The sequence below is a fragment of the Suricata suricatta genome, chromosome 10, assembly GCF_006229205.1.
Source record: "Suricata suricatta isolate VVHF042 chromosome 10, meerkat_22Aug2017_6uvM2_HiC, whole genome shotgun sequence".
Lineage (NCBI taxonomy): Eukaryota > Metazoa > Chordata > Mammalia > Carnivora > Herpestidae > Suricata > Suricata suricatta.
Window position 1 is genome coordinate 68,179,300 of NC_043709.1, and position 12,089 is coordinate 68,191,388.

The following is a 12,089-nucleotide window of genomic DNA, read 5'->3' on the forward strand; positions in this document are numbered from 1 at the left end:
GCATTAAACTAATAATTTTGTAAATAATACATAGATACATATGCTTATTATGCATTGAACCAAATTATAATTATCTGTTGATTTGAAAGAAACTTTTGAGATTGTTTTGGGATTTAGTGAGAATAAAATGTAGAAGAAGCAGTTGACTTTCCAAGAGTATGCCCTATTTAACTTAGTAATGTGAAGGGCATCTAGATCTCTGAGGGTGAGTATGGGCTTCATTAGGTGTGGGTTTGCCCCATTAAAAAGTTGTGGGTACTCATAACATTATGCCCAATAATTTTTTAAAAAGAATTGTTTGAAAATTGTCTTTTAAAAAAGCTTTTGGTGGGGAGAACAGGGCCTGGGTGGGTCAGCCAGTTAAGTATCCAGCTCCTAATTTCAGCCCATGTCATGATCTCACAGTTCATGAATTTGACCCCTATGTCAGCCCATTTGGGATTCTCTCTGTCCCTCCTTCTCTGCCCCTCCCATGTGTGCACTCTCTCTCTCTCTCAAAATAAATAAACATTTGTTAAGAAAAGCTTTTGGTTTTGGTTAAAAGTTAGTACAGTTGATATCTCAGTAGTTTAGAGTTTCTAGCTGAGAGGTTATATATAATTTTGTAGACTAGTAAAGCCTAAATGAATCTGAAGATGAGGAAAAATATATTTGTCTTCAGAATATATTTTTATAAAAGTCAACTTAATATGATGGTTTACTTACTCTCCAGAGTGTGCTTCACCATCATGTTGGTAGGATACTATTGTGTAATAATAAGAAGTGCATTGGCTTGGGTTGAGATCCTGGTTCTGCAACTTGAATTTGGTGGGTTGGTTCATTTATTCTATCCTAATTGCTTTTGATAGTTCTGTTAGAGGAGGTCTTGGGGAGGAGGTGACCTCTAATTGACCCTTGAGCTGGCCCTGGGAAATTGGAGGCCCCTCACTTCCTCCCCTTCCTTGAAATGTACCCTCTGCCCTAAGCCCTCCATTCCCACAATGGGAGTCATTTTCAGAGACGCAGCCTTGAGAGAGCAGTGTTTGTTGTGACCATCTGGATTGGTATAAATTGAGTGAATCCAGTTAGAGCTTCTTATATAAATTTAAGATTTTTGCAGGCAAATATAGAGATCTATGCATCTTGCGGCTGCCCAGGGCAAGCCTCTAAGTAAGTTCCTTGCTTTATTAAAACTGTCACCTCCCAACCTGGAATGGCATGCCTCTTTCTTCTGTCTCTCCTTGCCCTCCATGTTCAGAGCATGCTTCAGATATTACTGAGGAAGCTCCTGAAGTTTTGAACCAACAATTTTCTAATATAGTAAATTCATAGAAAATGAGCTTGATTTTGAGCTATGTATGGTGATGATGGCGAGTGTCTTGGCTTCTCTGTGCCTCCCTTTTCTCATCTGTAATTCCTATTACTGTGGAGCAATAATCCCATTTACTCAAAGTTGTTCTGAGGTTTAAATGAGATTATTCATGTCTAAGGACTTTGGAAACTGCATATATAGTGTTAATCAAATATTAATGGCTTTCAAAGTTGTAACTACTCCTTTGCCTTGAAAGTTTGCACTATAGAGGCATGCATATATTGAGGGGAGAGTGAGAGCAATGGATAGGAACTATACAAATAGTTCTGACTTCATATATTTCAAACCTGAATTCAGAAGATAACAGCTTTCATAGAGACTGGAAAAAAAAAGTAATTTGGTGAGTTTTGGCATATTCTAAGTCAACCATCTTATGCTGGAGATTAGACTGTTTTTATAATTGAATTTGCACATGGTATTTGTATTAGTCTTGTTATGTGGGGGAAAATCAATTTAGGTGCTATACACTGCAGATGGGATAGAGACCTGTCAGTGGCAGAGACTCATGTGATTCATGATGGCAATTGTAGTAATGGAGTTTAAGTGCAAGAGGAGAAAATAATTCTTGCCAATTTCTTTGTTATTGGAAGATGGACAAATCCCTTCTCTTTACTTTTACTAACACATTACAAATACTTAAAGATGCTCCAGTGTGACTCTCTTTTTCAGTAAGTACCCATGTTTGCCATCACATTCCATTTATCTACAGTCTGTTTTTTAAAATGTTTATTTATTTGAGGGAGAGAGAGTGGGGTAGGGACAGAGAGAGAGAGATTGAGAGAGAGAGAGAGAGAGAGAGAGAGAGAGAGAGAGAGAGAGAGAGAATCTCCATGCTGAGCATGGAGCCTAACTTGGGGCTCCATCTTATGACCCTAGGATCATGACCTGAGTTTACATCAAGAGTTGGACTCTCAACCAACTGAGCCACCCAGGTGCCCTTACAGTCTATGTTTGAAATAATCTACTCTCTCTTGCTCTCCTTTCTTCCCCCTGATGAATATGAGAAATACATAGCACATGGTTGAAATCCCTAGAAATGGTTGCTACATTCATGTAGGGACTCATCACTCCATTCTGATAGTCCCATGACAAAAAATGAATATTTTGATGTAATGCTCCAGAACCACTTCATTACTTATTAATAACTGCTTTAAAATGCCATGAGTTGTTTTTTAATTTTATTTTTTAATGTTTATTTATTTTTGAGAGGGGAGGAGGGACAGGGGGGAGGGTCAGAGAGAGGGAGAGCAGGTTCCAGGCTCTGAGCTGCCAGCACTGAGCCCAACACAGGGCTTAAACCCACAAATGGTGAGATCATGACCTGAGCCAAAGTCAGATGCTTAACCAGCTGAGCCACCCAGGTGCCCTGTGAGTTGTTTTTTATAGTGGGATTTTTTGGGGCTCTGCACACAATAAAAATGGAAAAATTGAAGCAGAGTTTTGTTTTAAACTCAAGTGGTTCTCCAATTAAAAAGACTTACTCCAGCATGGGTGTGTTGATAAGTTTTTCTATGGAGCTTTATAGTAGTGTTTAAAGGCCACTTTTATCAGCCTTTTTTTTTTTCTTAAGAGGCAATTCAAATGATCTCTGTCAGCCTTTCATTGAAAAGAAATTCAGTTTACATTGATTTTTGTCCATAAATGAATGATCACATCATTTTGTAGAAATAGAGAGTGGTAGGCAGGATTTTATCTTAAGAATAATTTGATTGTCAAAAACATTTATGCCAATTTTGAAATGTGGAAACTGATCATTTATCGTGGAGTTGGGGATACTTAGAATGAAAGTAAGCTCAGAAACCACAGCAAACATATCATGGCTATTGGTAGTTTTAGAGGATTCCACAGTCTCACTGCTTGGAAGAGTAATCATGATAAGTATCATAATCCTAATGGCCAACACATGGTGTTCACTACATGCCAGGCATAGATAATAATCTGCACAGCTGGCATTTAAACCTTTTTCTTCTGGACTCTGAGTTTATTCTGATAGCCACCATACTTTATTTTTCTGTTTGGTTCCTTAGCAGGAAGCCTTGTTTGCTTCACACATACCTATATTGAATTATTAATTCTAAAATTAACTCACATGATGGTTTCTTTGACTTGATATTCTAGTGAAGATTCTAATTGGGTCTATAATAATAAGTGTGGGAACTCAGAAGTCTCTCTGAACATTATATAATCCTTGAGATGAAAATGGAAGGCAGGATTATTAATTTTACAAATTGAGAAACAAATGCAAATGAGGAAAGTGACCTTTCTTAAAATCACCACTAAGCGTGTCAGTTAAAGAACTAAAAATGTAATCTTATATCATTCCTTTTTTTATGGATTATTTTCTATGTTGGTGGTCTCTTATTTGCAGTTATATTTGTGAGTGGCAGTTTAGCATGGGTAAAGAATGCCATGTTCAGGAGGCAGTGCGATTTAGTGGAGGGAACACTGGACTAGAAATTATCATCGCCATTATGCCTCTGGCACGCCAGGTGCCTGTCGGTGAATCAGGATTGTTCCTTGGCCTGTTTTACTCATTGAAAAAGGAAGTAGTAATGGTTGTCCCTGTCAAGTTTCCAAGGCTTTATGAGAACAAAATGGAATATGATTCAAAGGGTAAAATGTGTCATTATATGTTTTTGAAGGATTAATGTTGTATAGTAGCAGATTTACAGCATTATATATGTGTATATATAAGGTTACATATGTTGTTACTACTATGTGATAGACTTAGTTTTTTTAAATATTTTTGTTTATTTTGAGAGAGAGAGTAAGTGGAGGAGGGGCAGAGGGAGAGAGGGATGGAAAGAGAGAGAATCCCGTACCAGCTCTGCTCCATCAACCCAGAGCTGGATGTGGAGCTTGGTCTCATAAACCATGAGATCATGACCTGAGCTGAAATCAAGAGTATGATGCTTAACTGACTGAACCACTCAAGTGCCCCCAGATTGAGTTTTTTGGTCCATCCTTAGTCCTCTCATTCTTGTGCTTCCTATGATTTACTCAGGTACACTTACTATTTTAGAGACTATAATTCTGATAACTTGTAAATCTATATTGCCAACCTTGACCTCTTTCATGCAATCAAGTTCTATAGTGCCCACCTCCTATTGGACACTTCCACATACATGTCCTGACCAGTCCCATCTGGGTAACATCATTCTCCTACTGCATTTCCTTTCATCTGGTCTCTCAAGCTAGAAACTTTAGATTCAATTAGCTTTAGTTTTCTCTCTTTCTTTTGCCTTTTGCATGTGTTTTATCACTGACCCAATTCTTTAGATTCTATTTTCTAAAACTCTTTTGAATTCTTCCTCTTCTATTGATTCTGATGCTTTTCACCGAGTTCAGGCCCGCATCAAGTCCTTCCTGGAACCAAGCATAATGAATGTATGAAAAGCATGTTCTTAATGGCAACAATAGATTTAAATAATATTAGGGTGAGATCAGGATTGATGAGAGATAGTGTTCTGTCAACAGCTGAAAATGATGATGCAATCATGATTTATATACTTCCTTAAATTATCTCTGTCACAATCAAGAAACTTAAAAATCTTCACCTGTGTCTTGGGCCCCTGGGCTTGGGGTTCCAGGTCAGTAAGACATCCAGAGGCTGGAGTAAGCCAGGCTAGGTTCTCTCCCTCCCACTGCCTTCCAAATTGCCCCTCTCCATATGGGGAGTTCATTCAAGCCCATTTAGAAATCTCTGCATAATGAACTTGGTTAATCTAGGTGGAAGAAAAAACCCAGTATTATTTCTCCTGTCACCATACCATGAGCTGAATGGGGCTTTTGCTGACCATGTTTGTGTTGGAGGGCCCCTCCTTCCAGAAAGTCATTCTTCCTTCATAGAGGGAACAAAATAGCAAGGTAATGGGCTGGGAGGAGAGGTTGGACAGGATGATTTGCTTTGGAAAAGGTAGTAGAGGGATGTCAATATATGGTATTTAAAATTGACCAAAAAAAGCCAATGATCATCTGACTTGTGAGTTTAAGAGTTCTCCCTATGTTCAACTTCTTTCTTTCTTCAAATAACTTTCTACATGGCCACCAGAGAAAATTTTCCAAAATATAGATTGATCAATTAAAAAATATTTTCTTCATCTATAGACTCCTTCACCATGTTTTCATGGTGTCTTACATTTTTATTAGTGATATTCAAATGTAATCCATTCTTTTAGATCCTTCTTTTCCTTTTATGGTCAATCTTTACATATCATTTCATCTGAAAACCAAGCAAAGAAACCCCTCACAAATAAGACAACCTCTCAACTCTCCCCACAAATCTGACTCCAACAGCAGTAGAGGATAATATAGAAACTAGTGAAGGTTTTCAATGCATACAAATGACAAAACTTCCTAAAAACCCTCATTAAGTGTCTCTTTTTTAAAAGTTTCACCGCGTACAGCAGCTGTGGTACATTTCTAAACTCCTTTTCTCTCGCTGGATGAGCTCCAACTCTCCTCACCACATCTTTGGGTGTCTCTGCATTTTATCTTCCTTTCTATATTTAGTGTGGTCCTTTCTCTGCTTCTCTCATTTGCATCCCCATCTATCATCCTACCAGGCAAGACAAAGGATGCTGCTGCCGCTCTACCTGCCTGAAAGAGGGGGAAGCATAATGAACATTTATAATTTAATTTTAATTTGCTTTTATCTATCAAATTAAGATGAAGTGATGAAGTTTGGGAGTGATTTATTCAGATATAGATTAGAGTGGATTAAAAGTTAACATTATATGAATTATTCTCATAGCGTTATGTTTTGTATGCCTCCTTGAGGAAGTGGAAAGTTTTGGAGCTAGAGGAATTGTAGGTAATCCCTTCCACAGCCAGTTTTACCCCTGACTGAACTCGGGGATACATTGTTATGTTGACCCTGGCAGAAGTTCCAGATTATTGTTCTGCTTTTGAATTGTGAATATTGGATGGGACTGAGGAAGTTTCTTTTTTGAAGCAAGACATTTCTTTTCCCTAAAACTTTGAACAAAAATCCTGGGTCTGACTTCATTGCCCTGGATTAGGTGCTCATTCTAAATTAATTTCCGTGGACAGAGTTTGGTGATGCTGATTGGTGCAGAGGAAGTCATGTGTTAAGAAGGGGGAAGGATCATTTTTCAGGGGTAAATAAGACGGTGTTTTTGTTTTGTTTGTTTGTTTTTATTTTACTTTTTTTTCTTTTTTTCCTTTTTTTTTTAACCAAGAGAGTAAATTGATGATCGTGACAGAAATAACAGGTGTCCGTTACCTTGGCGCACACGGTCCTGCCTGGGCACACAAAGGTTGCTTTTCACCTCTACCTACACATCTTCTCACTATTTTGCAACATAGATGAGTTTCAGCTTTCTTTTCCAGGTCCATCCTGCAATGGCTGCTGTCCCTGGTTACAGCTATGTCATACCCTTTCACACCTTCTGCTGTTTCCCAAGCTCTTCCTATGCCTGGAATGCTTTCCCTTCTCTTTTCTATCTGGTGAACTCTGGATCAAATGCCATCTGTTTTATGAGATTTTTCTCTCCACATGATGTTGGCTACTTTTACATCTGTGATCCACCCATGCTTGGTACCTACCTGTATGAGAGCGTTTCTTTCATTATACTGGAATTATTTGTCCCTTCATCTACTTTGTGGGTGTCTCAAAGGCTTCTCCATGTCCATCCATTCTGAGTGATGGACACAGATCAGACGGCTACATTTTTATTCCATAAATTTGTGGGGCTAGGAAGGTATGGAATTTTAGATTAATCTTATAATCTCTTATAGTCTCTTTCACTGAGATTGTGGTTCTCAACAAGTTTCTGATACATTACTGCCAAGGAAATGCATGGAAATGTGTGGGAAAGTTTTGGGTTGTCACAGTGACTGGGGGTTGGGTGCCACTGACATTCACTGGGCAAGGACCAGGGGTGTTAAATGTTCTGCAAAGCATGGGATAGTTTTGCACAAGGAAGGATTGTTCTTTCTAAATGCCAGTAGTTTTTCCATTGAGAACTACTTACTTAGTAGTTACCTAGACTAACTAGTCTAAAGTAAGTAAGTTTAGTTACTTAGTCTACCTAGTCTAAAGCATAGAAACAAGGAAGATGATTTGAGAACAACAAAAACTATATTTCTGGCTCCCATCAACCCTTTCCACACACTATGAATAGGAGAACCTTATGTTCAGTTAGCAGATGGCTTGAATAATGGTTTTTTTCCTACCCACTAAATCCATTTCTATCTGTTTGGCCCCCATAGCCTCTGGGTCCCACTCCCTGGGTCTTGGAGTGCAAGACTAAACCAGAGAGAAGTGTAGGGTAAAAGTTTCTGCTTTCCCACACATACTTTTCTTGGCAAGGTTTGCTCTCTCTAAGTCTGGAGAGGAGGACATTGGAATTAAGTTCTATGTATTTCTTTCAACAGCATGGTAAGACAATTTGATCTTAATGTTTCATCCACTGCACAGAAGGCTGAGAGTGACTAATTTCAATGATCTTTTAAAAAATCTATTTATAGCATGCCTTCTGGCTAAAGATATCAATGTGGAAGGTGGCACATAGATTTAAATCCAGTTTTCTGTCATGAGGTGTCAGCAAAGCTAAATGGCTCTATCATGGTCTTTTAGGTCCTATTCTAGGAAGTACATCTTTTTGCTCACTGTTGACACTGATGTGGCTGTGGTATCTAGAATATAGGATATGTGTAAGGAGAAAACTTGGAAGTGTACTTTTTCAAACGGGATTCTGTGATTCTTTGCCTCAAAGGTGACATTTTTGAAAAAGAATTCCTGAAAACAAGTCCACTAATTGGTTTATTGTCTCCTGTCTTATATGTAGCAAAAAATATTTTTTTTAAAAAATGCTTACTTATTTATTTACAGAGAAAGAGAGAGATAGAGAGCAATTTGGGGAGGGGCAGAGAGAGAGGGAGACAGAGAATCCCAAGCAGACTCTGTGCTGTCAGCATAGAGCCTCCAGGCTTAAACTCATGAACCATGAGATCATGACATGAGCTGAAACCAAGAGTAGGACGCTTAACCGACTGAGCCACCCAGGGGCCCCTTAGCAAAAAATCTTGTTGAAGGAGTCTGACACGTGATATTTATCAGTTATTACTTGAAAATGTGTTTTGAAAGATGTTGCATGGAAAGGATACTTTATAAAACCAAATTCTAACCTATTTAGTGTATGCTTCTTTTTTTAGATACTCCCAGAAGTATAAAAGCATCCACTGCTACAGCTGAACAGTTTTTTCAGAAGCTGAGAAATAAACATGAATTTACTGTTTTGGTGACTCTGAAACAGACCCATTTAAATTCTGGAGTCATTCTCTCCATTCACCACTTGGATCACAGGTGAGTGTGGCTGTGAGGTTTTTTTGTGTTTTCGTTATGTATGGCTAAATGAACACATTCAAAAGAAGTAAACAAAATCAAGATACAGCGTATACAAGATTGGCATAAAGCAGCTAGAATAATTTTTCTACATTATGCAAAATCACAAACACAAGTAATTGAGATCAGCCTAGATGCAAAAGAAGCTGGTGCTTTTGATGTTGCTAAAAGCACACAGAAATCACTGTTCCTGAGACACACTTATTAATGACTAAATTCCTCATGAGGTATCTTCCTCAGTGGTAAGGCCAAACATACTTCTTGGTAATTTGTGAAGAGTTAGCCACAAAAATACTATATTTAGCTTCTTTAGGAAATTGCCTGGGTTTAGAGTTTAATAAATCATAAATTTCATCACTGACAGATAACTTCTTTTTTGATGCACCTCTTAGACTGCAGTGGTCACAGCTGTATTCTTGCTTGCGTATTGGGTCAAAATAGTGTCTAGAGTCTCCCAGCCTCTCACGTGTGCAGAAGCATGATTCGGAGAGCTGGGGGGAGTCATGGTGAGGAGGGGGTGGGGGGAAGGAGAAACTCATTCATGACACTTGGCATGTATATACATTGTTACTGAATTATACCAAATGGCTCTCAACGATCCCTTCAGTGAAAGAACTACTGCAGTTTTGACAATGCAAGTTCCTTCGTGTTCCCAGTTTGAATACCCACTCCATGACTTACCAACTGTGGACCTTGAGCAAGTCATGTGGCCTTTCTGTGCTTTAGTTTCCTCACCTGTGAAATAGGAAGAGTAATAGTACCGCCCTATTAGAAGATTAATAAGTGTTTGAAACATATACGAGGTTTTTATGATCTTGTTCAGGTGTGGGCAGAAACCTCTTGTCTCGGTTTCTCTTATCAGGGATAAGGCAGCCTGGGGCTTTGAAAATCTTTATGAAATACTAAAGGGCAAACAGAAGCACATATATGTGGAGAACAAGATACAGCAAGTTGACATAGAGAGCGAGGTTCCTGATCATCCCCTACCTGGATTATTCTCAAGGGATTGAAGCCCTGCCTTATTCTGTCTGTGGCCCTGGAGGATTGGCATAACTTCTGAGTTATGCCCCCACTTGGGCTTCTTTCCCCCGAGATCCTGGCCTGCGTTTGACAGGAGGGTGTTAACACTTACCTGGTCATAGGCTTAGGATCTTCAAGGCACAGCAAGAAAGGGATAGCTTGCATTTCCAAGGATGCACTAAGGCATGTCCCCTGGGCCTGTTTCTGACCCCAGGGACAGGACTTGTCTTCAGGTGTTTGAGATCAGAGCTCCTTGCTTATGGTACAGTGACTTTGCCCATCTTCACTTGGGCTTTAGGCAAACACGATTCACACAATAAAGGAATGTTGTTCCTTTATGGAGCAGCCTGTTTTATTGCTGATGATTTCTGCTTGCTGAAAAAAAAATTTCCTTTGTATTTTGGGCCTAGATTTTTCTGCCCTGTAACTTTCCCCCACCACCCCATTAGTAAAGACATGGAACTCATCCAGCCTTCTTCCAGATGGCATATCCTTACATCCATGATGGCCGCTGCAGCCCCCCATCTTACCCTTCTTGTCTCAGGGCTAACCAGCGCTGGGTCCTCCATCTGCTCCTCTTTAGACTTAATTGACAGCCATTCATGAGGTCTCCTGCCCTCATCTATATGCATCCCAGATGGGCACTGTTTTTGTTGGTCCCTGGAGTTGAAGATAATGAATAACTCTACAAATGTTTGACCAGGCACAGACTTCTTGTAATCTATATACTTTCAATCTAATACTGAGTAAGATAGTATGAAAAACATTTTTTTAGCATCTTACACAGTAGGTATATAGACCACCAAAATACCCGGCCATCATCAGGTAGATTCTTGATGAAAGACCTGAGGCAGGATGACTTGATGCCAGGCAGATTTTTTTTTCTTATTTTTGCTGTGAAGTATATTTGTGAAAACATGTAGGAATTTATATTAAGTAATTTCAATGAAAGATAACATTTGGTTTTTTAAAATTAATATGGCAATATATTTTCATTGTAGAAAATTTGGAAAGCAGGCAAGTGTAAAGCAATAGAAAAGCTCATACAAATCATTTTACCGAAAGGAGACCAGTGTCATATTTTAATCCAGTTCTTTTGTCTGTGCATGTAGATATGCCATATTTCATTTGATCTGCCCCCCCCACTTTGGATTTTTAACTTGTTTCTTTTTTAAATTTTAATAAATAACACCATGATGAATATCTTTATACATACATTTTTGTAATCAGCTCTCATGCTTTCCAGTAATACTTGTTGAATTTAATATTAATTCTATAATTTCTTGTTTTACTTATTCATTCTTCATATCATCTACAAATTTGATAACCTTTACCTAAACAAGTATCACATTTGAGATACAGTGTATCTTTCTAGGATATAAAAGATCATTTAGATTTGTAAGCCTCTTTTGATTTGTTTAGTAAGCCAGCAGTTATTAAAATCTTATGTGTGCCAGGCGCCGCTCACTGGCTCATTTTATCATCAGGCCTGGACAGTGTAAGTGTGCAGGTCTCGAGAAGGACTCCATGCATCCCAGGCATAGCCATACCACTTATTGGCCTTGTAACTTTGTGCAAGTTGCTGAACTCTTCTGTACCTCAGGTTCTTCATCTGTAAATCCATATAAAGTACTTGAGAACACTAGAGAAAAAAATTCCACAAAGTGCCATGATCCTGCAAAGTCACTGTTTGGATTTGCACTTTACAGATAGGAAAATCAAGCCCCTGGGTGGCTGAGTGGGTTAAGCTCCTGACTTGGTTTCAGCTCAGGTCCTGATCCCATGATTCCTGGGACAGAAGCCCACGTTGGGCTGTGCACTGACAGTGTGGATCCTGCTTGGGATTCTTTCTCTTCTCCTCTCTTTGCCCCTCCCCCACTTGTGCCCACACACAGGATTTTTTTCTCTCAAAATAAATAAACTTTTATTGGGAAAAACAAACCCAGAGAGCTTAAGTTGTTGAAGGTTCCCAGGAGTAAGTGAGGGTAGGGTTTAAACTCAGGTGCCCTCCCAGCTCTCAGGGTCTAGTGTTAGACTTCATTATCTTCTGCCCATTTAGCATCACTTAGCTAGTTAGTGACAGAATCAGGACCCAAACCACTTACTCTGATTCTTGAATGTGATGTTTTTACCAGTACACTGTGATATCTCTTAACCTTCTAGCAACCTGATGAATCTTGTGTTATGGTGTGTGTTTTGTTTTTTCTGGTAGTGCTGCTGAAGTTATCTTTCTTCTCTTAGTCTTAATCTGACTCCTGTTTTTAGTTTCATCATTTATTGAACACTTATGTACTTAACTCTTTGCTTTGTCTGTACCCTCAGAGGCACGAAAGTTCTGTACGGCCAAAT

The 12,089-nt window shown here is 38.9% G+C and overlaps 1 protein-coding gene across 3 annotated transcripts in view; it reads left to right on the plus strand.

Annotated features, from left to right (window-relative positions):
• NELL2 (neural EGFL like 2) overlaps positions 1-12,089 on the plus strand; it is a 326,766-nt gene that overhangs the window by 41,892 nt on the left and 272,785 nt on the right. For all 3 annotated transcript variants that reach the window (XM_029955181.1, XM_029955182.1, XM_029955180.1), the window contains exon 4: positions 8,531-8,681. In XM_029955181.1, the coding sequence (XP_029811041.1) occupies positions 8,531-8,681 (151 nt within the window). The remainder of the gene's footprint in view (positions 1-8,530; positions 8,682-12,089) is intronic.